Here is a 27,596-nt window from a genome sequence, read left to right as displayed (position 1 = left end):
ACAGCTTTGGGGGGTGGAGCCTCTCTTTGGGGCTCCCCTCACTGCCAGTTGCCTGATAGTTCCAGTTTGCAAGCGGCTCCCTCAAAGGACCCCCAGTCTCCTTCCAGCAGGCCCAGGCTCAGGCAATAATGCAACAGGCTCAGGTGCGTGGAGGACAATCAGGGGACTGATTGGGGCGGGGGGTGGTGGAAGGACAGCGAGGGAATGGCAGAGACGGGGGTAATGAAGGGCTAGTCAGGAGACAGGTAGATATTTGTCTCCTGAAGATCCCCTCTGGCGGGGTGGGGGCTGTGGTGGGTGGGGTGGGTGTGCTGGAGTCTTGTGGGAGAGTTGAGGCTCTGTTGCCCTCTGTCTTTCCAGCTCTCTATGAAAGGGCCCCCTGGCCCGGTAGGGCTCACGGGACGTCCAGGCCCCGTGGTGAGTATAGAGGCTGCGTGAAAGAGGGAGATATGTCCGTGGAGAGGGAAGCTACTCTAATGGCATTTCCCCATCTCTTCTTCCAAGGGTCTCCCTGGGTATGCAGGTCAGAAAGGAGAGATGGGAGAAATGGGGCCACAGGTAAGATCGGGGGGTGGGGGGTGAGGACAGGACTGCATGGGAAGGGTCTTCCCTTAGGGCCACAGGATAAAGTGCTAGTTGGGGAAAATGACAAAGGGGCTGGGATACTTTTGCAATTACTACCCTTCCTAGGGAATGATTTAAAACAAGTCCTTCCTGCTGCTTATTTTTCTTTCCATTCTCGTTTTCTTTCTCTTCCAGGGTCCCCGAGGCCTTCAGGGACCTGTTGGACCCCCTGGCCGGCAGGGCAAGATGGTGAGTGACTCCTAGGTCCTCAGGTCATCTCTCATCCACCCCTCAACACCCAACATGAGCCTCAGCTTTTTGCTCCTAGGGTGTGTTGGTGTCACTGGTGGGATTAGAGGGCAAAGAATGGCAGCTCCACTGAGTGTGTGACAGAAGAGTCTGGCCAGGTCCCGAGGCAGGGAGGACTTGCCAGAGAAAATGAGGTTGAGCTGAAATCTGGGGTAGAACCCGGTAAACAGGAGAGGAAGGGCATTCCAGGAGAAGGAACAGCATGTGCAAAAGAGAAGTCTGGCACATGGCGGGAAATAGTGAACAAGATACCTCCAGATAGTTTTAAGTGCCAGGAGAAACACACAGCAGGGCAGCTGACGGAGACTGAAGCTGAGGGTTCTTAATTTTTGTGACGATGGTGACTTGGACTAGAGAAAGGGCAATGGTTGTAGAGAGTAGTGGATGGGTGTGAGGTACATGTGGAAGGTTAGATTAACACAGAAGCTCCCAGCACAGGACTCTGCATGAGAAGGGGCTCAGTAAATGGCGGTGGGTATCCTGAGGATGTCACTCCCCCACAGGGCCGCTCTGGAGCAGATGGGGCTCGAGGCCTCCCAGGGGACACAGGGCCTAAGGTAGGTGATGGGGCCAGGACTGGGATTGGGGAAATGTCAGGGGCAAAAACTCAAGGCTCAGCTGGCGTCTCTTTGTGCAGGGTGACAGGGGCTTTGATGGCCTTCCAGGGCTGCCTGGTGAGCAGGGCCAAAGGGTGAGTGTGTGGGGTCCCTCCCTCGTGCCCAACCCCTCCCATATTCATGAGCCCCTCCCGACCCCCAGTATCAGAACTTCCAACCCTGGTTCTGAGTCCTCACCCTTCGTGTCCCATCTTCTTTCCCGGGGTGTGTGTGTGGGGGTGTGTGTGTTAATCTCTACCCCCACATTTCCACACTGAACTCCCTTCTGGTCCCACCCTAGGGTGACTTTGGCCATATGGGGCGGCCTGGTCCCCCAGGAGAAGATGGTAAGAAGGTAAGTTTATAAGAGAGTTAGGAGATGGCTTGGTCTGGAAAGCCGGAATGAGAGTCAGAGAGGAGGGGAGTATTCAGGAAACAGGATGAGGGGTGAGGGTCTGACCTGGAGGGTCAGGAGGCCCCAGCGAGGCTCAAACCAGAGGGAGAGCCCTAGTTGGTTTGGCTCAGTGGATAGAGCATCAGCCTGCAGAATGAAGGGTCCCAGGTTCGATTCCGGTCAAGGGCACATGCCCGGGTTGCAGGCTGGATCCCAAATGGGGAGTGTGCAGGAGGCAGCCAATCAGTGATTCTCTCTCATCATTGATGTTTCTATCTCTATCTCCCTCTCCCTTCCTCTCGAAATCAATAAAAATATATTTAAAAAAAAAAAGACAGAGGGAGAGCTGTAGGCTAGCACTGGAGTTAGGAGGTGAGACTCAGGGTGGTGGGTCCAGGTTTGGGGTCAGAGGCCTGAATCGAGTCACATGTGCTTATCAGCTGGATCCTGCCCCATGCTCTGACTCTGGGGCCCCTGGGAGGGGCTGCCCAGATGAGGGACGGTGGTTCTCCAAGGATCCTTCTCCCCCCTCCCCCCTCCCCCCTCTCCAAGTGATGATGCTTTCCCACAGGGAGCAGAGGGACCTCCTGGGCCCACCGGCCTGGCTGGGGAGCCGGTGAGTATCAGGGACCCTTGGACCCCTTGCCTGGCGCCGGGGACGAGAAGTCAGGACTCATGGGGCCTCAGAGCAGTGATGAGGGGATAATGCTCCTACTTCCTTGCAGGGCCCCCGAGGACTGATTGGCCCTAGAGGCTCGCCTGGGCCCCTGGGCAGCCCGGTGAGAATGTCGCTGTCTCTCGCATCCGTGCTGCCTGCTCGCCTTGCTCTGCATGCCCACTCCCTTGCCCGTTCTTCTCTGCGCACTCACTTCCCACACGCACCCCGCAGTGTCTCAGGTGCAGGCTGCTGCGGGTGTGTCTCCCCGCCTCACAGCTTCTCTCCCGCAGGGCGCAGTGGGAATTGATGGTGCGCCAGGTGCCAAAGGAAACGTGGTACGTGTTCTACCCTCCGACCCCGATGCTTTCTGACATGGACCCCAGGACCGTCCATATCCTTGTCTACTCCCAGTGAGCCCCTCCCCCCGCGTCAACTTCATGGACACCTCAACACCGTGATCCCCTCCAGCTTCACAAACCCCCCCTTCCTCCCCAGGGTCCTCCAGGAGAACCAGGACCCCCAGGACAGCAGGGAAATCCCGGGTCCCAGGTTTGAGCTACCTTTCCCAATAATGTGGGTGGTGATGGCCAGCCCAGGTCACAGACCGCCCACCCCCAGCCTCTCCAACTGCAGCCCTCACCACCCCTTTCTCATGCCTCCCTTTGCACTCTATTTTTTTTTTTTTATGTCCCCAGGGACTCCCTGGCCCCCAGGGACCCATTGGCACTCCTGGAGAGAAGGTGAGTGACAGCTCTGCCCCCTCTCCCCCACCAGGTCTTGTTCAGTACTGTGTGCAGGAAGAGCGTCCACCAGGCCCCTTTCATTAGCTCTGGATAGTGATAAAGCACAACACTTCCTAAACAAGGCCAGGGGGACACGGTGCCATTGTTGGCGAAGGGTAGGTGGCAAGAAACGGAAAGCCACCGAAGCTAGCTCACACAAGGGGCTATTGTCAGGGTACAGGGGAACCCGCAGATGCCAGTCACAGAGAATATTACCAAGACTCACGGGTCAGCAAAGCCCTTTCTCTGGGGCCCTGTGCTGCCAGCTTTGTTCCTCTGCACATGTTTCTGTCTCCCCTGGCAGGCACGCTGCTTGCTACACGTATTTCAGTGTGTCCTTACCCCAGCTCTCATTCACTCCTTATGACCTTGTAGTTTCTTTACCCCAATCCAGCTGATCCTGGTTGCTCTCAGGTAAACTTCAGGAGACAATCTGACTGGCCTGCCTCACCTCCTGCCTGCCAAGGCCCTTGCCTCTTCAGATGAAGCTGTGGGTGGGAGGTACTTCTAAAGAAAGGGGTGTGGCTAGGGAGCCCCCGCTTCAACTTCTCCCACACTGTTCTTCCATGCCTGGCTCAACCATCCCAGAGGCAGAGGATTTCTGAGGCTCAGAGCTGCGAGGGGGCTTAGCCAGGGCCACAAGGCAAGTCAGGACAGAGCTGGGGTTAGATTTCCTGGCCCAAGGGGTCTGCTTGTTCTGGAATCTGGATGTGGCGGCATGTTCCTGGTGGAATCTGGGCTCTGAGACCCTCTGTCTCCTCCGACTGTTCATTATCTTTCAGGGTCCCCCAGGACACCCAGGAATCCCAGGCCTCACGGGATCTGATGGCCCTCCGGTGAGACCTGGATGCTGGAAGGAGGAAGAAGAAAGGGAGGCTTGGGAATTTGGGTGGTAAATGTGGGTCTCTGATAACTTAGAATGTTTTTCCCCCCAGGGTCACCCAGGCCACGAGGGCCCCACAGGAGAGAAAGGGACCCAGGTAAGTGATCGGGAGAGAGGCTGGGTTGGGGATAAGGGTTGGTAAGTCAGGGCCTTATGAGGAGAGGGATGAGGGCCCTGAGAACATGGGGCGGGGGAGGGGAAGGACAGGATGGCACTAACCTTATCTTCACCGCAGGGCCCAGCAGGGTCCGCAGGCCCTCGGGGATATCCTGGACCTCGGGGTGTGAAGGTAGGTGATTCATCAGCATCGGCTTTGGGGAACCTGCTCCATCAGAAACATCTGCTTGTGTGATGAGAGGAATCAGTCTGCCAGGCAAGGTGTAGTGGGAGAGTGGGGTTTGGGTCTGAGCGGCAATATACAGGAGTGTGTGCATTACTTTGGAGCCGAACAGCCAAAGGACAGCATTGTAGTGCAGTCGTTGCCCTGTTGTTGAGAACAGTTCAGTCCACTTGAGGCTGAACCCATTTCACTGTAAGCACAAATGCCACGTCCAAGTCCAGGTCAGCACATTGTAGTCAAGCAGAGGTTGCTTTAAAGCTCAAGCCCAGAGTCATGCGATCTACGAGCACAGCAATGTGGGGACCAGCTGAGAGCCGCACTGTGGCTAAACAGAGGTCACTGTTGACTAAGAACAGGGACATTGTGATTCACGTCTATTTGGTAGCTAACTCAAGTTACACGGCAGCCAAGTACAGGTGCACTCTACCTGTGGTCTAAGAACAGAGTGTGGTGGTAGCCAAGAGTCAGCTCTTCACATTTTTGCATCGTAGGCAAGTTTGGTTACACTATAGCCAGGGAGGAGGCTATGTCACAGCAGGCCACAGAGTCCTGTGGGTGGCCACACTCAGTGACATTGTAGTCAGGTGCAGTTATATGTAGTTGAAACCTTTGTGATGGCTGAGTCCAGTTACATTGTAGCCAGGGCCAGAGAACAGTTGTTGCCAAGCTCAGTTACACTGTGGTCACGTGAATCCCTCTGTACCTGGAGAAGGCCACGCTGTTGTCAAAGCACAAAAGGAGATTACATCCAAGTGCAATTTCATTGTAGTCACCGAGCTCAGTTACAGTGTGTCTCTCTGTGGAAGGAGACCCAGGGTCATGCTATTGTCAAAACACATAATTAGATGGTATCCTACTGTCATTTCATTGTATCTCTGAGCTCAGTTACACTGTAGCCAAGTGCAGCTTTCCTTGGGGCCCGAGCCCAGAGTTTGGTGTGAGCGGCATCTGGGCTTGCGCTGAGCAATCTCGCTGTCCCCAAGCACAGACTTGCCTTGTTGCCAGGCACAGAGTCACATTGTAGCCAGTACAATGGGGAGCATTCCTTTGCCTTTAGAGTGAGGCTGGGGCCTGGAATGTTCATCCTCCTTCTCCTGCCAGGAGGAAATGTGGACACAGTGTCCCCAGGAGATGGGAATGAATTACTTGGAAATTTGGCCTTCCCTGCACATCCCCACACAGATGACCTTGGGATGCTGCCAGTGAGAAGGGGAGGGAGAGAGGCAGCTTCCTGCACAGCACACTAGTGGGCTGCCCCTACCCCACTCCAGTCCAGCATCCTCTTGGCTTTGGGGAACCTGCTTTGGGGGGCAGGGGACTGAGTTTGGGGCCCTCCTTAATTAAGCAGGGGAAGGACCTGAGAGCTTCTTTATTTTTCAGGGTACCTCTGGCAACCGCGGCCTCCAGGGGGAGAAAGGCGAGCAGGTGAGAAGGTGGGGGATTCCTTGTGGGGGAGCCCTAATACTGGGGCTCTGCCTGTGAACCTTCCCTGAACCCTGACCTCTGACCTCTGTACTCTCTCCCTTCAGGGAGAGGATGGCTTCCCAGGCTTCAAGGGTGATGGGGGGCTTAAAGGAGATCGGGTAAGGTGATCTCCAGATAAAGGGTCTTGTGGGTTTGGGGGACTTGGGGAAGACAGGGAGGGGGTGAGTTGGGGCTAAGACTGGGGCCTCATGGAGTAAGAGTGACCAGAAACTGATATCAGGGCCTCTCCTTTCTATTCCAGGGGCACCCGGGACCCCCAGGTCCGCGGGGAGAGGATGGTCCTGAAGGGCTGAAAGGGCAGGAGGGGCTGCCTGGTGAGGAGGGGCCCCCAGGCTCAGCTGGGGAGAAGGTGAATGGACCTTGGTCACCCCTCCAGCCTACCCTTCAGCTTTTCATCCTGTGGTCACGGGTTCCTGGCTTTCTGCCTTCTGCCCTCTGCCCTCTGCCCTTTTCTCTCAACCTCAGGAGGCTGTGACCCTCCTTACCATCTCCTTTGATTCCTCCGCTCCGCATTACAGAGCAATTACCTGCTTTTTGTTCCCATGACCACCACATGCCACAGACTTTCTTTTTTGGTTAATCCTCACCTGAGGATATTTTCCCATTGATTTTTAGAGAGTGGAAAGGGGAGTTGGGGGGTGGGGAGAATCTCACCCTGCTGTGCGTTCCACATGCCCCAGCCATCCTGCCCTCTCCCCACTCCCCGACCTCCAGGTTGCAATTTCTAAACTTTGTTCCATAATTCCTCTGTAGGGCAAACTTGGGGTGCCAGGTCTCCCAGGTTACCCAGGACGTCCAGGCCCTAAGGTAAGAAGCTAGGGGGCTGAGGGTGGGCAAGGGCAGGGGTCAGAGACTGATTAACATCTGGGGGTCTGGGCTGTGGTCTGGGAGTTGAGCTCTCCACCCCTGGTCATTGATAAACAGCATAAGGTATGGGCTTTGGTAACTGACAGAGCTGGGCTCCAATACCCACTCATTAGCTTCTATGTGACCTCGGGCAAGTCACCCCTTCCTCGCTAAGTGACGCTGGGCAAGTCTCTTTCTCTCTCTCTCTTTTGAATTCTTATAAGAATTTATTGGAGCCCAAACTGAAGACAATTGCCGGGAAGCAAGATCTCAAATGCTCTCTGGGCAAGTTTCTTGAGCCCATTTTTTCAGTTGCACAACGGAGATACCAGTACTTTTTATTCATCCATTTGATTAAAATAATGACAATATTTATGATGAAAAAAATTTATAGGATCTTCTTACTTGGTGTGATTGAAATTGGTTTAAACAAAGTCAGCAAGGAAGAGAATCATAAAAAATACATATCTTACATATCTTGAATTAGTTATAACTTACAATAAAATGCACTTATATAAAAATGTACATTGCTTGCCAGTGTTTTGATGGATGAGGCTACTGATTAGACACGTCTTTCTGCCAAAGCTACACCCATATTACATCATTAATGATTTATAGTTTTTGTTTATATGAAGTGGAGCAGAAGCTTAGGGACGCTTGGGAAGAAATCTCAGGGTAGGATCCTTCCAGAGTTCCATGCGTTTGCCCTCCCCACCTGGTACAGTTATCCTGCCCATGCCTAATTGGACAGCAATTTTTAAAAAGTAAATTTTTATTGATTTCAGAGAGGGAGAGAGAGGGAGAGAGAGATAGAAACATCAATGATGAGAGAGAATTATTGATCAGCTGTCTCCTGCACCCCCCACCCCCCGCTGGGGATTGAGCCCACATGCGGCATATGCCCCGACGGGTTCATAGGTCGACATTCAACCATGAGCCACACCGACTTTGCTGACAGCATTTTTTTTTTTTTAGTGACTTCCCTTTATGTCAAGTTTTTTCCATTTAACTTAGACTTGATAGACATCTTTCTTTTCCTTTCTATGTTTCATCAGTTTCTGTAAACTCTCCTTAAACCACACGACTCCAATAGCAAGGGCAACTGACCTAACTATGTTTGGGAATAAACTCATGGCACCATCTATATATATAAAAGCCTAAGTGACCGACCGTTAAGACCGGATGACCGGTGGGTAGCTATGACGCACACTGACCACCAGGGGGCAGCCACTCAACACAGGAGCTGCCCCCTGGTGGTCAGTGCGCTCCCACAGCCAACCTCCCACAGTCCCTCCCCCACACTGGCTGGCCAACCCCGATTGGCTCCCATTGCCGGCCAGGCTAAGGGACCCCACCCAAGCACAAATTCGTGCACTGGGCCTCTAGTAGGTAAGAATAAAACCCAGCCTGCCAAAGGAGTTCATGAAAGTTAGAGCAAAGCCAAGACCTGTCTTGGGCAGCGAGCAGTACATCACAGGAGGCCTGGTGTGTCTGTTAAACTGAGGTCAGGGTCTTAGCTCAGGCTGCTATAACAAAAGCACCTCAGACTGGGTGGTTTAAACAACAGAAATTTATTTATTTATTTAAAAAATATTTTTATTGATTTCAGATAGGAAGGGAGAGAGAGATAGAAACATCAATGATGAGAGGGAATCATTGTTTGGCTGCCTCCTGCACACCTCCTACATGCCTCCTGGGGATCGAGCCTGCAACCCGAGCATGTGCCCTTGACTGGAATCGAACCTGGGTCCCTTCAGTCCGCAGGCGGACGCTCTATCTATTGAGCCAAACCAGCCAGGGCAGAAATGCATTTCTCACAGTTCTGGAGGATGACAATCTGAGATCAGAATGCCAGCATGCTTAGGTTCTGGTGAAGGCTCTTCCTGGTTTATAGATGACCATCTTCTTTCTGTATCCTCACATGGCGGGGCGGGGAGAGGGTCGGGGGCGGGGAAGGGAGAGAAAGAGAGAGAGAGACGTTTAGTCTCTTATTTTAAGGGCAACGATCCCATTCATGAGGGCTCCACTGACATGATTTCATACCTCCCCAAGACCTCACCTGCAAATACCATCACAGGGGGGAGTAGGGCTTCAGATGTGAATGCTGAGGGGGGCTAAACAGCCCCTAGCAGATCGTAATCATCAGAAATAACAACAGCTAATCGCTTGAGCACGTACTGTGTGCCAAGCACTGTGTAATCACTTTCCACACTTCACCCTGCGTAAGCCTCACCACGACCTTGTGGGGAGGATATGGTTGGCTACAAACAAGGAGGCCCATTCCCAGGGAGTTAAGCCGTTTTCCCAGGGCCACACAGCGGTGGGTCTGGGATCGCAAACACCGTGAGAGGTGGGAGGGAAGTCAGAGCCTGTGATGTCTTCCCCAGGTGGAGGGCGGGGGCCTCCAGGACAGGCAGAGCAGGAAGGGTTAGTTAACACCGTGAGGAGGCCCCATGGCATGCCAGACAGCGGGGAATAAGAGCGGAGCACTGTGTCCTCTGGGGAAAACAGATGTTGAATAAGTGAGCAAGTGAATCAGGTCGTTTCCATACAAATATGATGGGGAAAACAAAATAGGACATGTGGTAGACGGAGGGTGACTCAGAGGATGTGGTGGTCAGGAGAGTGGCAGGAAGCCAGCCGTGCATGATGGCTCAGTGATGAGGAGTAGCGGCCCCGTGGGGACGGGCGAGAAGAGCATCTGAGGCGAAGGGAGCAGCCATGCAGAGGCCTCAGGCAGGAGCGCATCTGTGTCCTCTGAGGAGCACGGAGAGGCGGTGTGGCTGCAGTGGAGTGAGCAAGGGCGAGAGAGGGGAGAGGAGGGCAGAAGGCCGCCCTGGAGGAGACGGGCTGGAGGACCTAAGAAGCTTCTGGAATCAGTGGCCTGGACAGGCCTGAAAGGATGGGGTGGTTGAATGGGGTGAGGGGCCAGCGTGGCCCACCACCCACTCTCCTCACCCCCCCTTTTATCTCCGATTCTCTCTCAGGGATCCACGGGCCTGCCTGGCCCCCTGGGACCAATAGGAGAGAAAGGGAGGCGGGTGAGTCGTGAGGGGCAGGGAGGGAAGGGCTTACCTGGGCGACAGCATCCGTGGCTGTGCATGATGCGGGTGGGGGGGGGGCCTGGGTGTCTGTGTCTATGCCTGGAAGCACTTGAGGGCATACTGCATCCCATGTGCAATGCAGGACACATGTAGGTGACCCCGCCCGGCATTGTAGCACAGGTACCTCTGCATACATGTGTGCACATTTGTCCCGTGTATCTCTCAGTGCAGATTAGATGAGGTCTGGGTGCTGCAGCCTGTGGGCCTATGACTGAGTGAACGGGGCATGAGCCTGCACACAGTGTGTGATTGTGGACATACATGTGTGTGAGGGGCATGCATATGTGTGTGAAAGGATATGATATACATATGTGTGTATTTCTGTGTACACTGAGCGACTGCATACACATGCATGCATTACTCTGCTTTGTGTGCATTGTTGCTGAGTAAATGGACATTGTGTATATGCACACGAGTGCATGTATGCGCTGTGCTTATCAGGACTGCATCTTCACATAAACCCATGCATGTATGTGTTTATATGGAGTGTACACGTGTTCAAGGAACATATTGCATGTCGGGCTTCACATGTCAGCCTGAGGCTGCGATCAGCCAGTGCTTGTCACGATGGCATGCAGTCATGTGTGCAACTATGATAAATAGGTGTCCGCGTGGACAAACATGCTTATATGCGTGGATCCTATAGGTGCAATCATATATGTCTGTGATCTTTGCATGACTGTGTGTGTGTGTGTGTGTGTGTGTGTGAACGAAAGGCAGTGAATAATGGTGACAGATAACTTTCTAGGTCTGTGACTGGGTACCTTTGTGTGTTGGTGTCATGTGTTTGCACTGTAATTCTCCTGCCCCCTCACCTGATTGATTTTCCAGGGGAAGGCTGGGCAGCCAGGACTGGAAGGAGAGCGGGGACTGCCTGTAAGAAATGCAGAGCCTCCCCGATCCCACAGGGTCTTGGGGGGCAGGGCTGGAAGGAGGGACTAGGAGAGGGGAGTTGGGAGGTCAAGAGTGGGCAAGGAAGAGGGTTTGGGTTATGTCGGTGTCCCTGGTGGGACAAGAGGGATGGGACCCAGAGGACTTGATCTCATCTCCTAGGCTCCCCCCACCCTCTCACTTCTAATCTTTGCTTCTTTTCTATTCAGGGCTCCCGTGGAGAGAGGGGGCAACCGGGTCCCACAGGTCCACTAGGCCCCAAGGTATGGGGTAGGCGATCAGGCTCCCCCGGCAGACCGTCTGCCCAGGCTCCCCAGTCCCTCCCAGTCCCTCCCAGTCCCTCCCAGTTGAGTTTGTTCTGTGGCCTGAATCTCATTCACTCTGTCCTAGGGTGATGTGGGCCAGGACGGGGCCCCTGGAATCCCTGGAGAAAAGGTGAGTGAGTGTGAGTGTGAGTGTGAGTGTGAGTGTGAGTGTGTGTGTATGTTTCTGGGGAGGAGACAAATCCAGGAGGTAGGGAGACATTATAACACAGTGGAAAGAGCACAACCTCTGAGATCATAGCCATGAATTCAAGTCCTACCTTGGCCACTTACCTGCTGTGTGACCTTGGGCAAATCACTGAACCTCTCTGGGCCTCAGTTTTCCCCTCTGCAAGATGGGAATAACCACAGTCCCCACCCCAAGGGCTGCAGTGGTGAATGAAATGACTTCTGTATGTTGGGCCCTGTGCCCGGCATACAGAAGGTGCTCAGTGTGTGCTAGCTCTTGTCATTATGTGGAGCTGAGGACAGCCAGGCAAGGGGCGTGAGTAATGACTTCTGGTTCCATTTCAGGGCCTCCCAGGCCTACAAGGGCCTCCTGGATTCTCTGGGCCAAAGGGTCCCCCTGTAAGTGAGCTCACCCTGGTGAGGGTGGGAGGGAGCTGGGGCGTGGAGAGGCTCCTTATTGGTGCCTCGACTCTCTCCCACTTTGTCCTTCAGGGCCCCCAGGGGAAAGACGGGCGACCTGGGCACCCTGGGCAGAGAGGAGAATTGGTGAGTGACCATTTGACCTCTGACCCCATTGAGCTTTCCATTTCTTGCCCCCCAGGTGACTTCTCCTTTTAATTTTTCTTCCCAGGGCTTTCAAGGTCAAACAGGCCCACCTGGTCCAGCCGGCGTCGTGGGTCCTCAGGTCAGAGTGGACCCCACAAGTTCCCCCAGTGTTGTACCAGTTGGGGGATAGTATCTGGGGGGGAGTAGATCTCAGACAGACCCCCACCCCCACCCCAGACCACCTCTGTTCAAGATGTGCCTTCTTCCTCTCCAGGGAAAGACAGGAGAAGCAGGGCTGCTGGGTGAGAGGGGCCCGCCCGGCCCTCCCGGCCCTCCTGGTGAACAAGGTCTCCCCGGACTGGAAGGCAGAGAGGGGGCCAAGGTGAGACCCTGCCTGTGGGAGACCTGGCAGAGGGGCCCCAAAGATCCCTCAGTGGCCCCATGCCACCTGAGGGCTCAGAATTAGCTTCACAGGGTAGGGCAGGCTCACAGATTGGGGCGACAACCCTCTCTGAGCCTGACCTTCCTCCTCTGCACTCCTGCAGGGGGACCTGGGGCCGCTGGGCCCCCTTGGGAAGGAAGGACCACCTGGACCGCGGGGCTTCCCTGGCCCCCAGGGAGCCCCAGGGGACCCTGTGAGTATCCTTCGGGGCCCTCTTGTATGTGCTGGGTCCTGAAGCAGAGAAGGAAATGGGGGGCTTAGGGCAGGGACATGGTGTGGCATCCTGGGTGGGGATGACTGTGAAAATAAAGGCATGGCAGCAGGCGGGACCTGGAGGAGACACCCCCCCCCCCCTGCCGCAAACCTCAGTGCCTGGAAGGAGGTGGGAACTATGAGCCCCCCAAAGTGAAGACAGGACCTAGGGGTAACATGGGGGTGTCTTTTGACTGTGAATCATCTCCTCCTTCAGGGACCTACTGGTTTGAAGGGTGACAAGGGCCCCCCGGGTTCCATTGGTGCCAATGTAAGTGCAACCCCATCTGCTGGGTAGGGAGCAGGATGGAGGAACTTGGGGTGTCTGGAAAGCTGGGCATTGTCATTATGAAGTCCACTATTTTTGGAGTCAGACAGGCCTGGGCCACATCCAACTCTGTTACTCACTGGCTGGGCAGTCATGTCACTCTGAGCCTCACTTTCCTCATCTGTAACACAGCCCATCTCATAGGTTATCACATAACTCAACCAGATGATCGCTCTGACACATGCTCACCTGTGTGCCAGACAAAAACATATAAAACCTCCTTTCTCCTGGAGGTTACGTTCTAGTTGGAGAGACAAGCAATGAGCAATGATGAATGTCCCAAAACAAAGCAGCAGAGAGAGGGGGGAAGGGCAGCTGAGATAGGCTGGTCAGGGAAGGCCTCCTGAGAAGGTAGAATTTGAGTTGAGACCTGAGGAGGTAAGGAAGGAGCCCTGTGGACGTGCAGAGAAAAGCATTCCAGGCAGAGGGACAGCATGTGCAAAGGCCCTGAGGCTGGACTGTTCCTGGCTTATTGGAGGAAACAGCATGGAGACCTATGGCTGGAGGGGAGTGAGCCGGGGTGAAAGCAGGAGGAGGTGAGGGCAGGGAGGGGTCAGGGGGAGGTTGTGCAGGACCTGGTGGGCTGCCAGGAGGACTTCTCTCTCTCTCTCTTTTTGTCTGAGGAGGAAGTCCTGAGGGACTGTGGTTAGAGGAGGCACTTGCCCTACTTAGGTGTTCACAGCGCCCTCTGCCCCTGCTCTTTGGGGAACAGACTGGATAAGTGCTGGTAATCGCTTAAACTCAGTACTTGGCAGCTTGAAAAACCTCCAGAAATGAGAACTACTATTATTGTTATTTTTCCTGACCCCTGTTTTCAGGGCTCCCCTGGCGAACGTGGGCCTGTGGGCCCCGCAGGAGGCATTGGGCTTCCTGGCCAAAGTGGAGGCCAAGGCCCTGTTGGCCCTGCAGGCGAGAAGGGGTCCCCGGTAAGTGCTCTGCCCACCCCATTCCACATACCAGGACCCCACTCCTGCCGTAGCCCTGACGTCCCTCCTCTATTCCCACATCAGGGCGAACGTGGCCCCCCTGGCCCCACTGGCCAAGATGGGACCCCCGGGCCGCTGGGGCTTCCAGGACCCCCTGGAGCGGCCGGGCCTTCAGGCGAGGAAGGGGACAAGGTGAGAGTTCATGGAGAGGGAGGGGCTGGAGAAGGAGGGGGGCGGGGCTGAGGGGCGGGGCTGAGGGGCGGGGGTCCTTCCTCATCCCGTTTTCTCTGCAGGGGGAAGTGGGCACCCCTGGTCACAAGGGGAGCAAAGGCGATAAGGGGGATGCGGTAAGTGGGGGCCCCACTGGAGGGTGAGTCCTCAGGGAGTGGGGAGGGATGTGGAGATGGGTGGGGCAGGGGGACAGAGGGGAGGCCATGGAGCTTCCCGCCTCCCTGAGCCCCATCTTGACACCTGCAAGTAACAGAAGCCACTCAAGCTACCTGAAATGAAGGGGCCAACAGAGTCGCTGGGGCCCCAGGAGGACGGGCAGTTACTCTCGCCTCTGCCTTTCCTTGGTGGCATGTCATTCTCTCTGGCTGTGACTCTGCATGGCTCTGAGGCATCACATCCCCAGCTTCCCTTTGGGGCTTCAGCCACCGCTGCCAGAATCAGTCCCTGGTGCTGGTGGGATGTCTGGGGAACAGCCTGATGGGCCGCGCTTAGGACAGATGTCTGTGTCTGAGCCCATCAGCTGGTGGCTGGGAAGACAGGGCTGGGGTGTGTGCGCAGCTGTGGCTTCCTGGTGGGGGCAGTGGGCAGGGGACTACTATTGACATCTCTAGTGCCACCTCCCCAATCTTGACCTTGAGGGATTTTCAACTCTGTTTCCTCCTCCAGGGCCCACCTGGACCAACAGGGATACGGGGTCCTGTGGGACACCCAGGTTCCCCGGTAGGTGCTCCTGGCTCTGTGACCATCCCCTGGGTCCCCGGTGGGAAGGGACAGTGTCCTACATCTGGACTCAGGCCCAGACTCAATTCCAACCCTCATCTACTCCTCCATGTTGACAACCAGTATGCACTCATCCCAGAACCTGACTCAATCCAGAACCTCAGTCCCAACTCAAACCTTGTCTTCAAATGCCTCATTAGCCAAACCCTGACCCAGTCCCACCCAAACCCCAACCCCGACCCACCCTGCAATGCTGACCTCAAACCTGAGGTCAAACTTTGAATCTGGCCTTGGCCTCAACCTCAAACTCAACCCTAAATTCCATCTCAACCCCATTTGAATCCTGCTCATGATCTTGACCTTAATCTGAACCTGACTCATCCCCCAATGTCCATCTCAAAACTTTGACTCAACCCTTGAACTCATTCCCAAACTCTGACCCTTAACCCACACCCCTAACTCCAAACCTAACCTTGACCCTCCCCACAGTTAATCCCAACCCTGATTCCAACCATCAACCTCAATCCTGACTTTGACCCCGAGCCTATTTCCAACCATTGACCTGGACCCTAACATTGCCTGGCCCTCTTCTTCTCCCAGGGAGCAGACGGGGCTCAGGGACGCCGGGGACCCCCAGGCCTCTTTGGGCAGAAAGGAGATGATGGTGTGAGAGGCTTCGTGGGGGTGATTGGCCCCCCTGGCCTGCAGGTGGGTGTCTGAGTTTGGGGGTATGGCCTCTGGTTCCCTATACCCTATGTCCCAATCTTGCTTCTTTGTTCCACAGGGACTGCCAGGCCCTCCCGGAGAAAAGGGGGAGGTTGGAGACGTGGGGTCCATGGTATGGATAATGGGGGAGAGGTGGAAGCGGGAGGGTAGTGGCAGGGTGAGGGTGACCATTAGATTGATGTTGGGCGGTATCACAAGACACATTGTCACTTTAAGGATCATGGGGGTCACAAGCATCAAGGGTGGTGTTTGTGGTTACTGGAGCCTTTCGGAGGGGCATGGGGTCACTTGATGCTACTCTGACTGTCCCACAGGGTCCCCATGGAGCTCCGGGTCCTCGGGGTCCCCATGGCCCGAGTGGATCAGAGGTGAGGACTCTGGGGCTGGGGGAGGGCTTCAGAGGTGGAGACATCTATTTCCCAAGAAGGGGGGTTGGGATCCCAGTCTCACTTCTATGCCTTGTTGTCCCTTCAGGGCTCTCCAGGGCTGCGTGGAGGAGTTGGCCAGCCCGGTGCTGTGGGTGAGAAGGTGAGAGAGAGAGGACTCCACAGGGTTGGGGAGGCACAACCAGTTCTGATTGGGGTGGCTGTTCTGGGGAGCCTTTCCCTGTCTCTCAACATTGAACCCTCCCGTCGCCTCCTGTAGGGTGAGCCAGGGGAGGCTGGAGACCCAGGACTCCCCGGAGCCCCAGGCATCCCAGTGAGTGATTGTTTTCTGTGCCCCTGCACCCATCCCAGGGAACCCCTGGTTTCTGGGGATCTCAGGCCACCTTGACCTCTGGGCAGTCCTAAGTCACCCACTGACCCAGAACATGTGGGCACCCCGGGTTATCTTGATAGAGCCTTGGAAGGTGTCAGTGCTGCATACAGGTTGTACACTGCACAAGGGTGTGGGGCTGAGGGGTAGATGGGGCCCAGCTCCAACATAAGCCCTGGCTTGGGGATGAACTTCCCACAGGGGACCCCTTTTCTAATTCACTGAAGGGTGGCACATGGACTAGACCAACCTTGCCCATGACCTCTAGGCAACTGGACTGTCCTGATCCCTGACTCCTATAAGTCCTAGATCCCCTTGACTTCCTACCCTTGGGAAGTCTAGGCTACTCTGACCCTTGACTCCAGGAAAATCCCAGACCACCCGGATTCCTAAATCCAGGCATGCTAACCTTGACCCCTGGAGAGTCCAGGCTCTTCTGACTTCTGTTTCTGCAAAGGGGCCCAAGGGAGAAGTTGGTGAAAAGGGGGACACAGGCCCATCTGGGGCTGCAGGACCCCCAGGCAAGAAGGGCCCCCCTGGAGAAGATGGAGCCAAAGGGAATGTGGTGAGTCCTGGGGGAGGAGGAGGGAGAGCTGGGGGAGGGACACTTGTGTTTACTCAAACCTGCTCCCCAGCTTCCAGCCAGGTGTCCTGTCCTCCCGTGTGCAGAGTCTATGAGCAACCCAGAATATGGCTGAATGAATGGTCCAATGATTGATTGAATGAATGAATCAACATGAAAATACAGTGGTTCTATGTCATTGTGGGGGTGACACTTGCTTCCACATGGGATCCTTCTAACAGTGCTGGGAACGGCAAGGTCCAGCTTGGCTCTGATGTAGGATTTGCTGTCAGGCAGAGGTTGAGACCCTCCTGCCAGAGCGGGGGTCGGCTCGGGGGGAGGGCAGCGAGGAACGTCAGAGTCAGTGGGACCTCCATTTGGATCTCCCCACCCACCACCTGCTGTGTCCCTCTGGGTCAGTCCATCTGTGAGTCCTGAGCCGGGAGGCTGCTGGGAGGATGAAGTGAGGTGATGCATATCAGGTTCTTAGCTCAGCACCTGCCCCCATTAAACACTAGCATGTTCTCTCTACTGGGGTGGAAATGTTGTGTTTTGTTCACCATGTATCCCCAGCAACCAGAAGTGTGCCTGGCACCATTTATCTGTTAAATGAATGAACGTGCAATAATTCTGAGATGTGATTATTTATCATTCTGTGTTCCAGGGCCCCAGAGGGCTCCCAGGAGATCCAGGACCCCCTGGAGACCCTGGAGTTTCGGTGGGTGTGAGCCTTCCTGTCCCCACCAAACCCATCAAATTCCCTAATTCTCACCCCCACAGGTTCCCACTCACCCCTACTTATTCCCATAAGCCCCCATTCACACCCACAGGCCCCCACTCACACCCACAGACCTGGTGTCCTCATCTCCCCACCCCATGGACCTAGACAAGGTCACTGGAACAAATAACGCTCCTTATCCTCCAAGCCTCACCCCCAAATTCTCATGTGCCCCCATGAGCCCTCCCAACTCTATTCCCTCCCTCCCACCACAGGGTCTGGATGGTTCCCCAGGGGAGAAAGGAGACCCTGGTGATGTTGGAGGACTGGTGAGTGAGGGAACAGGATGTGATGCTGGGAGAAGGGGCAGGGCTGGTGAGTAGGCGCATTGGGTAGCCAGAGGAGTGGGTTATACCATACCCAGGGCCCCTGTAGGTGTGCCTGCTTTGCCTCTCTGGGGCCTCACCATGAATGTGAGGAGCTTGAGGGAGGAAGCAGGAGATGGCTGGTGCTGGGTGATGTTTGGGAAAGGCTGTCTTTGGGTCAAAGGCATGCTGAAACGTAGTCATGCTCAACCAATGTTAGCTAATTCTCTCCTGGTGTTATAATCTCCACAGGGTCCGCCTGGTGCTTCTGGGGAGCCTGGCCCCGCAGGGTCCCCTGGAAAGAGGGTGAGTGGTGACCTGCCTCCTGGCTGCCCCTGGCTCCAACCTTATCCCACTCACCTCCTAAGCCCCCCACTCACCCCCACAGGCCTCCATCCCCACAAGTCTCCACTTACCCCCACAGATCCCCACTCACTCACACAACCTCCCACTCATCCCTAAAGGGCCCCCTCTAACTCTCTCCCTTCTCAGGGTCCTCCTGGCCGCCTGGGTCGAGAAGGCAGAGAAGGGGAGAAAGGGGCCAAGGTGAGTGCCTCTGCCCAGAGAGGGGTCCCTGCCCTGACCCCTCAGCTAGCAGTTGGACCGTCAGAATGGGGAGGGGCCTGGTGACCACCACAGGTGTCCCAATTCCCTCCCCCTCCCTGAAAATTCTTGGTTAGCAGTCAGGAGGCAGGTGCACCCTGACTCTCTCTGCCCCATCCCTTGCCCCATCCATTTTAGGGGGAGCCAGGTCCTGATGGGCCCGTAGGGAGGACAGGCCCCGTGGGGGCTCGAGGGCCCCCTGGACATGTTGGGCCTGAGGGTCTTCGAGGGATCCCTGGCCCTGTGGTGAGTGAGGCGGGAATAGGGGTGGGTGGGGGTGGGATCAGACCCTCCCTGTGTGCGCACACTTTTAATTTCTTATCACAGTTGGGAGGGGCTGGCCCTGGTTGGGGTCGGGCGTCCACACTGGGTTCTGGCGGGATGCAGTTCCCCATGTTCTGTTTCATTCCAGGGTGAACCAGGCCTCCTGGGACCTCCTGGACAGATAGGCCCTCCTGGTCCCCTGGTAAGAGACTTCTTTGTCCCTGAGGCCCTGGCACAAGAACCACTCAGTGACCATCGAATGACCATGGGTGCTGATGACCCCTCACTGACTATCTGCAGGTCTACCCTGACCATGTATATGATCTACCCTGACCACTTATCTTGATGGTCTACACTGACCACAGTGCCCCTCCATCTTTATAGGCCCACATGACCATCAGTCTTGATAGTCTACGCTGATATCCACCACTGAGCATCCATATTGGCCACCCTCCAGCCAATCCCTTCATTACCCCTTGTCATCCCTCCTCCCTCCTGACCATCCCCATCATCACATCCCTAGCAATTTCTCTTAAAGTCTGGGAAATTTTTCATTTGACCACCCCCAATCACCCACATGGATCTTAAGATTTTATGTTTGAGTCTCATCAACTGATTCTCCTTCTCCATCCAGGGGCCCTCTGGCCTCCCAGGGCTGAAGGGAGATGCTGGCCTCAAGGGGGAAAAGGTAAGAATACCTCCTTCCATTATTTCCCTCCCTCATGTACCTCCATTTCCATTGGGGTCTCCTCTGTTCCCAGAATGCATTACCCCAAGGCTCTAGGAGAAAAACTTCCCAGCACCCTCTTTTCTTCCCTCCCCACATGCCTCCTTTGTCCTCCAGGGCCACATCGGATTAATTGGCCTCATTGGCCCCCCTGGGGAGGCTGGTGAGAAAGGGGATCAGGGGTTGCCAGGCGTGCAGGGCCCTCCTGGCCCCAAGGGAGAACCGGTAAGTGTATGTAATGCAACAAGTGGGAAGAATGTGTTCAAAGGAGGGGATGTTTGGGGAGCAGAGATGGGCTTGTTTGTAGGCTGTGGGGGTGAGGGAAGCCTGTGTCTGGAATGATAGGGGTTGTGTCTGGGGAAAATGGGGTCCTATCTGGGAACCTGAAGGCTGGAGGCTGTGTCTTGAGGGAACTGGAGGCTTTTCTGGAACACAGAGATGAACCTTGTCAGTGATGACCCTGATATCCTTTTTCCAGGGTCTCCCGGGTCCCAGTGGCTCTCTGGGCCCCCCTGGGCCCCCAGGCGTAGCAGTGAGTATGAAGGGTCTGTGAGGTGGGGGTCACCACGGTGAGCCAGCCAGGACTCCATCTCTCTCTGTCTCTACCCCACAGGGGCCTCTGGGACAGAAGGGCTCAAAGGGGGGGCCGGTAAGTACTCCCTCTCCCTGGGCTCCCACATTTCAGTTCCCCACCCCTCCACTGCACCAGAACCCTCAATTCCTTTGCATTCATTCATTTGTTTAGTCATTCAGTCACACATTCAACACGTACCATTGTATTTCATCAAATCTAAGCTGCCATCAGTTGTAAGATACACCATTATTTTATAAACTGCTATAGGCGAAAACAATTCTGCCAAAGAATTATGACTTGCCAGAGATGTTAAGATGCTGATTTCAGAGATGTTAAAACATGGAAGGAAAATGTGTGCTTTATTCTTGGTGCTGAAAGTTGCATGTCCCTGCCCCAGGGCTCTGTGTGTGTGTGCATACATGCATGTGTTGGCAGGAAGGGGTCTCCATAGACAGAGTTTACTCCCAAGTGACTTCTCCCTACAGGGATCTCTCGGACCCCGTGGAGACACTGGCCCCCCAGGCCCCCCGGGTCCCCCGGTAAGTTCCCCAGGGATGAGGGTTGGAGTGTACCCACTGGTTCTCCCAGTGCTCAGAACCAGGTGGGGCGCCCAGATGTTCAGGGGAGGCAGGGCACCCACCAGATGTTCAGAGGAGGCAGGACACATACCAGATGTTCAGGGGAGGCAGGGTACCCACCAGATGTTTAGAGGAGGCAGGACACCCACCAGATGTCAGGGGAGGCAGGGTACCCACCAGATGTTCAGAGGAGGCAGGACACACACCAGATGTTCAGGGGAGGCAGGGCACCCACCAGATGTTCAGGGGAGGCAGGGCACCCACCAGATGTTCAGGGGAGGCAGGGCACCCACCAGATGTTCAGGGGAGGCAGGGCACCCACCAGATGTTCAGGGAGGCAGGGCACCCACCAGATGTTCAGGGGAGGCAGGGCACCCACCAGATGTTCAGGGGAGGCAGGGCACCCACCAGATGTTCAGGGGAGGCAGGACACACACCAGATGTTCAGGGAGGCAGGGCACCCACCAGATGTTCAGGGGAGGCAAGGTACACACCAGATGTTCAGGGGAGGCAGGACACATACCAGATGTTCAGGGGAGGCAGGGCACCCACCAGATGTTCAGAGGAGGCAGGACACACACCAGATGTTCAGGGAGGCAGGGCACCCACCAGATGTTCAGGGGAGGCAAGGTACACACCAGATGTTCAGGGGAGGCAGGGCACCCACCAGATGTTCAGGGGAGGCAAGGTACACACCAGATGTTCAGAGGAGGCAGGGCACCCACCAGATGTTCAGGGGAGGCAGGGCACCCACCAGATGTTCAGAGGAGGCAGGACACACACCAGATGTTCAGGGAGGCAGGGCACCCACCAGATGTTCAGGGGAGGCAAGGTACACACCAGATGTTCAGGGGAGGCAGGGCACCCACCAGATGTTCAGGGGAGGCAAGGTACACACCAGATGTTCAGAGGAGGCAGGGCACCCACCAGATGTTCAGGGGAGGCAAGGTACACACCAGATGTTCAGAGGAGGCAGGGCACCCACCAGATGTTCAGGGGAGGCAAGGTACACACCAGATGTTCAGGGGAGGCAGGACACCCACCAGATGTTCAGGGGAGGCAGGTGCTTTGAAAGCTGAAGAGGGATCTGGGCTGTGTGTGTGGAGAGATTAGGGGGATATCCATGGAACGCTGACTGGGTCTTCTCTCCAATCCATCCTTCCTCCCTGTCTCTCTCTCCAACTCTTCTGTCTCCCCTGGCCTTTCTCTGTCTTTGTCTCAAATACTTGTTCCATTATTTTACCTTCTCTCTCTCTCTCTCTCTCTCTCTCTCTCTCTCTCTCTCTCTCTCTCTCTCATCCCCTGTACTTCTATCTCTCCCAACTCTGTGTTTTCTGTCTCTGTCCGGCCTGTGGGTCTCTCTGTCTCCATCTCGCCCTGTCCCTGTTCTGTCTGACCCTCCTCTGACTCTCCCGCTCACCTTTCTCATCTCGCCCGCCCTTGTCTCTCTGCCTCCCATGTCTCTCCCACTTCTGCCCGGCTCTTTTCCTGTCTCTCCCTCCCTGGTCTCGGCTCTCCATCCCCACCTCTGCTCAGGGTCCGCCCTCGGAGCTGCACGGGCTGCGCCGGCGCCGGCGCTCGGTCCCCGGCCCGCGGGTGCTGGAGGCCCCGGAGGGCGGCCTGGAGGAGGTACTGGCCTCTCTCACGTCGCTGAGCTTGGAGCTGGAGCAGCTGCGTCGCCCTCCCGGCACTGCCCAGCGCCCGGGTCTCGTGTGCCGCGAGCTGCACCGCAACCACCCGCACCTGCCGGATGGTGAGGTCATGCCCCACCCCGGGCGGGTGGGGAGCCGTCGGGGCCCGCCCCCTCACCCGCCCCCTCACCCGCCCCCCTGGCTCCGCCGCAGGGGAATACTGGATTGACCCCAACCAGGGCTGCGCGCGAGATGCTCTCAAGGTTTTCTGCAACTTCACGGCGGGAGGAGAGACCTGCCTGTACCCCGACAAGAAGTTTGAGACCGTGAGTGCCCCTGGGGGCGTTCGTGGGCGGAGGAATGGGAACTGGTCCCGCCTCCCCGCCCCCAACATAGGCTTTGTCAGGGATCTTAGCCTTCCTTCAACCAATGTCTACTGAGCATCGTGTGTGCCAAGTGCTGGGGCTACAACGGAGAATACCCGCCCCCCCCCCCCCCCCCCGCTTTTATGGAGCTTGCCTTCTATGAGGAGGACAGGCAAGAAAACCTAGCAAAGAAATCACGAATGGTGGCAAACCTTTAAGTAATGCTTACCTGTGTCAGGCCCGTTCTAATCACTTAGATGCATTCACTTACTGAGCCCTAACCACCAGATGTGCTAGTTCTGTCTTCATCCCCCAGACAGGGAAACCCAGGCACAGAGAGGTGGCCAGGTTAGCCATGACAGTCTGCCTCCAGAGTCCCAGCCCTTAACCACCAGGCTACTGCCTCCTCTGACCTGCTATCTTACGGGCCCCGTGGGCTCACTGTTCTCCAGGCTGCAGGCTGAGAGGTGAGATCAGCTGGTCCCCCAGAAATCCCGGGCTCCTCCATCAGGCAGCCCTGAGCCTAACTGCCTCTCACACCAAGCACCAGGCTTAGAAGAGGGCAGCAGCACCAGCTCTGGACCGCCTGGATTGGAATCCGAGCCTGTCACCTCGGTGTTTTAATCTGTAAAATGGGCATAAGCAAGTACCTACCCCACAGGGTGGTTGTGCAATCGCAGTACTGATGATGCACATATCGGGAGATACTCATTAAACACGGACTTTGTACTAATATCTCTACTGCAAGTAAAACACGCAGCCAGCATAGGTCCTGCAAAAATGCAGGGTAATGTTCTTCTGATATATTATTATTTTTAACGGGTCAGAGTCCTGGGTTAGTGGCACTCAGACCTCCTAGGTACAGGGGCCGTAATGCAGGACTTGATCTCTAAACAGTTGCTGACATCCCAGGACTGCTCCCACACCAGCTCACCATCCTCCTGCTCAGACAGAAGCTGGAGAGGGAGTGAGGAAGTTCTAGGTTTGGGTTCCCCAGACTTTGGGCAAGTCATTTATTGAGGAGGTGATCCCAGGAGGCAGTGGGAGGGGAGAGGAGGATGCGGGAGGGATGGAGAGAGGCAGCGGGTATTGTTAAAATGTCACCAATGAGCATCCGAGGCTCGGTTCCACTGAGGACTTATGGGAAACGTGTAGAGCAAGCACCTGGAAGCTGTCCCATCTGGGCAGAGGGAGCCGGGCGTTCAGCTACCACCTCTTCACCTCTTGTCAGTCATCAGTTGAGGGCGGCCTCAGAGGGCAGGCCCTTCCCCTTGGGCCTTGCCCTGTGCGCCAGCCAAGACCACTCCCATGGCCCCACAGTCCCAGATACTTACAACCTGCAGCCCTCATGATGGGAGGTAGATGCAGAAAGGACATGGTGGGTGCCTGCTACTGACCCTCCCTCTCTTTCCCAGGTGAAACTGGCTTCCTGGTCCAAGGAAAAGCCGGGAAGCTGGTATAGCACATTCCGTCGAGGGAGGAAGGTGAGTTGCTGAAGGCTGAGGGGGAAGATGGTATGGAAAGTGTGGGAATCAGTGTGTGGTGTCGGGAGAGGGGTTTCGAGGGGTGAAGGGAACAGGACAGACTTGCCTCTGGCTTGTTGGTGAGCTGTAGGCTGGGGAGGGAGGTGAGTGGGGCGGCATCAGATGTGTGGTGGGGGAAGCATGGGGCATGATGGAAACCCAGAGTCAGTGCTGGAAGGACCTGAGGCTCCCTGGGAGAAGTCACAGCTCAGCTGAGACCGAAAGAGTGAGCTGGGTTAGCAAGTTCAGGAGGACAAGAAAAAGTGTTGCAGGCAAGGGAGCAGCATGTGCAAAGGCCCAGAGTCAAGAGGGGGTCTGGTGAATTTAAAGAAGAAAAAGCCACGTGCTCTGCATCAGAGAGTGCAAGGGGGAATGTGGTTAGAGAAGAGAAGAGGCTGGGAGGTAGGGGAAGGCTAGGCCCATCTCCCCAGAAAGACCCGTGGGCAGTAGGGAGCCATGGGGCATGTTTAAGAGAGGGAGGGGCCCAGATCAAATCTCTGTGTTGGAAAAATGCCTCTGGGGCTGGTGGTGGTGGTTGTTGAGACTGGAGCCTGGGAGACCAGGAAGAGACAGATGTGTTGATCCAGGAGAGGGAGGAAGGGGTCCAGGCTGGGGCTGGTGCTATGGGGATAGCGAGGAGGGCATGACTTGGAACAATATCAAAGAGGGCAAGCTAATAGGACCTAGTAATTGATGAGCTGCAGGGGAGGGCGGAGACAGGTATGGCCAGGTTCCTGATTGGGGAATATGATGTCTGCCGAGATGCTGAGATATGTGAGAAGACCAGGTTTAAGGCGCGAGGGATCTTGGGTTCAGTTTGGGACTCCTTTATGTAATGTATATTTATATGCCAAGCACTGGGAACATAGCAGCAAATTAAACACAGTTCTTGACTTCATGAAGTTGATATTCTCCTGGGAATATAACCAAGGAAACAGACGGTCCAAGGAAACAAATAAAGCTGTGGTATAATGTTAAGTCGGTGTCTTGGTTTGGATTCCTCTCAAATCTAGGAGGTGATTCCAGAAAATATCAGCCGGGGAAAGTGGACATAAGACAGGAAAGAGAAGGAAGTCAAAGGATGCATTACAGGGCGAATTGTCTCAAGCCAGTGATATGTTCATAATATATTTTATTTAACCCAATATATCCAGAGTATTGGCAAAGCAATATGAAGATCATGAAGGCATTTTACATTTTTTTTCATAGAAGTTCTTCAGAGTCTTGTGCATATTTTACCTTCACAGGACATTGTAATCTGGAAGCTAAATTTCATCAGAAATGCTTGATCTGTACTTACCTTTCATAAAACCTGCAGTTGGGAAAGGAGATCCCCATACTCAGTTTGTTCCAAGCCTAAGTTTTCAGATAACTGGGTGGAGGCTAAGTTAAGAGCTATGAATTTAAGTGAAGAATTTGAATTAAATAATTAAATGAAACATTAAAATTAAACAAAGTCAAAAAGTAGTTTCTCAGTCTCATCAGCCACATCTTTCTTTAGGGTTAATCCTCACCTGAGAATATTTCTTCCATTGCTTTTCAGAGACAGTGGGAGGGAGGAAGGGAGGGGGAGAAAGAGAGAGCGAGAAACATTGATGTGAGAGAGACACACAGACTGGTTGCCTCCACCACCCGCTCCTTGACTGGGGGGCGGGGAGCGAACCTGCAGCCCAGGTACATGCCCTTGACCAGGAATCCAACCCGAGACCCTTCAGGGCATGGGCCCATGCTTTAACCACTGAGCACCCTGGCCAGGGCTCATCAGCCACATTTTAAGTGCTCAGTAGCCGCCATGCCCAAGGGCTCACAAGAGAGCGATGAAGGACTGGCTGGCTGGGCGAAGGGGGCGCCCTCACCTGCTGCTTTGTCCCACCCCAGTTCTCCTATGTGGACGCCGATGGGTCCCCGGTGAGCGTGGTGCAGTTGACCTTCCTGAAGCTGCTGAGCGCCAGCGCCCGCCAGAGCTTTGCCTACTCCTGCCAGAACGCGGCTGCCTGGCTGGATGCAGCCACCGGCGACCACAGCCGCTCCCTTCGCTTCCTCGGGACCAACGGAGAGGAGCTGTCCTTCAACGAGACGGCAGCAGCCACCGTCACTGTCCCTTATGATGGCTGCCAGGTAAGGGAGAGGGGCAGGGGCTGGCCCGGCAGCGGGGGGAGGCCTCGCTTCCTTCCCCCCGCTGACTCCCCGTCTGTGTCTTCCCACCGCCAGCTCCGGAAGGGACAGGCGAAAACCCTCTTGGAGTTCAGCTCTTCCCGAGTGGGGTTTCTGCCCCTGTGGGATGTGGCCGCCACCGACTTTGGCCAGACGAACCAGAAGTTTGGGTTTGAACTGGGCCCTGTCTGCTTCAGCAGCTGAGAGTCTTGGGGGTGGGCGGGGCCACGAGGGAGCCCCAGGTGGGGCACATTTGGTGCTGAGGCTTTGAAGCCATCATATTTATCGTCTTCTGTGCCTGTGAACTCAGAGGGAAGTCTGCTCATCATGGTCAAACAATGTCCCTTCTCCACTCCCGGGGCTGCGGTCTGGACTCCCCTGGCCCAGGAGTCCAGCCTCCCTCTCCAAGCCCCTCCCCCACCCTTGCTGGAGTGATGCAGTCTTTCTCCCCTCGGTGCCCATTCCACCCGCAACTCCCACGCCTGATCCCCCACGCAATGAACTTCTAATTCAGAGCTGATGAGTGCCCCCCGCACCTGTCTTTCCCTTCCCAGGCAGTGCCCCAACACCCTTTGGTGCTACCCTTCCCACTAGTTAAGCACTGGACGTCTCCTGATCCCAGGCTGGGCCCCTTCCCTCATTCCTCTCTTCCGGTGGGTTCACAGAGAAGGAGCTGAGGTCAGACACCGAGGGAAGTGAGACTTCCCTGAACTGAGCTATGTATTCCTTTTGCTGCCTCAGCCCAGCTCTGAACACGGGCCCCCTCATATCCCACCATGCCAGATGGTTTGGGGACCAAGGTGCGGGGTAAATCAGGATCCTAATGGTGCTGCCCTATTTATATCGGGAATCTATATTAAAAGGGAAAATCCCCTCTGTTATATATTTAATCTGCTTCCTCCTTATAGAAGGCTGGGATATGATGAAAGATATTCTAGCATGACACCTCCCCCCCCGTCCCCAGGGCACAATTGGCATCTCAAGTCTGAGAATAAACCACTGAACTGTGTGTGTCCCTGTCTGTGTCCTTCATCTGGTGCTGGCCGCATCTTTCTTAGGGTCTGTCTATTGTGTCACCTGAGGTATTGCCATCACCTATCTTAATTGTGTTGTTTGGTGGAGGTGGTTTGAGGGGGTAGGGAACCCAATTATAATGGGACTCACTGGAGGTGGTGGGCCTGTTTATTAACTCAGGAAAAGTTGAAAATACTAGATCTCTGAGAGTAGATCTTAACTTTTCTTACCACAAAAAAATAAAGAAT

The 27,596-nt window shown here is 55.3% G+C and overlaps 1 protein-coding gene across 3 annotated transcripts in view; it reads left to right on the top strand.

Annotated features, from left to right (window-relative positions):
• The window catches only part of COL5A3 (collagen type V alpha 3 chain), a 37,259-nt gene extending 9,916 nt beyond the window's left edge, over nucleotides 1-27,343 (top strand). For all 3 annotated transcript variants that reach the window (XM_080674827.1, XM_080674829.1, XM_080674828.1), the window contains exons 13-67: nucleotides 60-143; nucleotides 361-417; nucleotides 505-558; nucleotides 760-813; nucleotides 1,377-1,430; nucleotides 1,511-1,564; nucleotides 1,771-1,824; nucleotides 2,435-2,479; nucleotides 2,589-2,642; nucleotides 2,812-2,856; nucleotides 3,017-3,070; nucleotides 3,217-3,261; nucleotides 4,086-4,139; nucleotides 4,239-4,283; nucleotides 4,422-4,475; nucleotides 5,907-5,951; nucleotides 6,056-6,109; nucleotides 6,253-6,360; nucleotides 6,765-6,818; nucleotides 9,845-9,898; nucleotides 10,793-10,837; nucleotides 11,062-11,115; nucleotides 11,243-11,287; nucleotides 11,689-11,742; nucleotides 11,836-11,889; nucleotides 11,975-12,028; nucleotides 12,164-12,271; nucleotides 12,435-12,524; nucleotides 12,801-12,854; nucleotides 13,730-13,837; nucleotides 13,922-14,029; nucleotides 14,131-14,184; nucleotides 14,735-14,788; nucleotides 15,389-15,496; nucleotides 15,573-15,626; nucleotides 15,829-15,882; nucleotides 15,989-16,042; nucleotides 16,160-16,213; nucleotides 16,728-16,835; nucleotides 17,497-17,550; nucleotides 17,826-17,879; nucleotides 18,168-18,221; nucleotides 18,408-18,461; nucleotides 18,657-18,764; nucleotides 18,931-18,984; nucleotides 19,417-19,470; nucleotides 19,627-19,734; nucleotides 19,988-20,041; nucleotides 20,123-20,158; nucleotides 20,569-20,622; nucleotides 22,198-22,414; nucleotides 22,506-22,618; nucleotides 24,073-24,141; nucleotides 26,059-26,298; nucleotides 26,392-27,343. In XM_080674827.1, coding sequence (XP_080530953.1) covers nucleotides 60-143; nucleotides 361-417; nucleotides 505-558; nucleotides 760-813; nucleotides 1,377-1,430; nucleotides 1,511-1,564; nucleotides 1,771-1,824; nucleotides 2,435-2,479; nucleotides 2,589-2,642; nucleotides 2,812-2,856; nucleotides 3,017-3,070; nucleotides 3,217-3,261; nucleotides 4,086-4,139; nucleotides 4,239-4,283; nucleotides 4,422-4,475; nucleotides 5,907-5,951; nucleotides 6,056-6,109; nucleotides 6,253-6,360; nucleotides 6,765-6,818; nucleotides 9,845-9,898; nucleotides 10,793-10,837; nucleotides 11,062-11,115; nucleotides 11,243-11,287; nucleotides 11,689-11,742; nucleotides 11,836-11,889; nucleotides 11,975-12,028; nucleotides 12,164-12,271; nucleotides 12,435-12,524; nucleotides 12,801-12,854; nucleotides 13,730-13,837; nucleotides 13,922-14,029; nucleotides 14,131-14,184; nucleotides 14,735-14,788; nucleotides 15,389-15,496; nucleotides 15,573-15,626; nucleotides 15,829-15,882; nucleotides 15,989-16,042; nucleotides 16,160-16,213; nucleotides 16,728-16,835; nucleotides 17,497-17,550; nucleotides 17,826-17,879; nucleotides 18,168-18,221; nucleotides 18,408-18,461; nucleotides 18,657-18,764; nucleotides 18,931-18,984; nucleotides 19,417-19,470; nucleotides 19,627-19,734; nucleotides 19,988-20,041; nucleotides 20,123-20,158; nucleotides 20,569-20,622; nucleotides 22,198-22,414; nucleotides 22,506-22,618; nucleotides 24,073-24,141; nucleotides 26,059-26,298; nucleotides 26,392-26,538 — 3,906 coding nt within the window. In that variant the 3' untranslated portion in view covers nucleotides 26,539-27,343. The remainder of the gene's footprint in view (nucleotides 1-59; nucleotides 144-360; nucleotides 418-504; nucleotides 559-759; nucleotides 814-1,376; nucleotides 1,431-1,510; nucleotides 1,565-1,770; nucleotides 1,825-2,434; nucleotides 2,480-2,588; nucleotides 2,643-2,811; nucleotides 2,857-3,016; nucleotides 3,071-3,216; nucleotides 3,262-4,085; nucleotides 4,140-4,238; nucleotides 4,284-4,421; nucleotides 4,476-5,906; nucleotides 5,952-6,055; nucleotides 6,110-6,252; nucleotides 6,361-6,764; nucleotides 6,819-9,844; nucleotides 9,899-10,792; nucleotides 10,838-11,061; nucleotides 11,116-11,242; nucleotides 11,288-11,688; nucleotides 11,743-11,835; nucleotides 11,890-11,974; nucleotides 12,029-12,163; nucleotides 12,272-12,434; nucleotides 12,525-12,800; nucleotides 12,855-13,729; nucleotides 13,838-13,921; nucleotides 14,030-14,130; nucleotides 14,185-14,734; nucleotides 14,789-15,388; nucleotides 15,497-15,572; nucleotides 15,627-15,828; nucleotides 15,883-15,988; nucleotides 16,043-16,159; nucleotides 16,214-16,727; nucleotides 16,836-17,496; nucleotides 17,551-17,825; nucleotides 17,880-18,167; nucleotides 18,222-18,407; nucleotides 18,462-18,656; nucleotides 18,765-18,930; nucleotides 18,985-19,416; nucleotides 19,471-19,626; nucleotides 19,735-19,987; nucleotides 20,042-20,122; nucleotides 20,159-20,568; nucleotides 20,623-22,197; nucleotides 22,415-22,505; nucleotides 22,619-24,072; nucleotides 24,142-26,058; nucleotides 26,299-26,391) is intronic.
• Nucleotides 27,344-27,596: the final 253 nt, after the last annotated feature.

The sequence above is a fragment of the Plecotus auritus genome (genome assembly GCF_963455305.1).
Source record: "Plecotus auritus genome assembly, chromosome: 6".
NCBI classification, from domain to species: domain Eukaryota; kingdom Metazoa; phylum Chordata; class Mammalia; order Chiroptera; family Vespertilionidae; genus Plecotus; species Plecotus auritus.
This window is presented reverse-complemented; position numbering and strand designations above follow the sequence as displayed.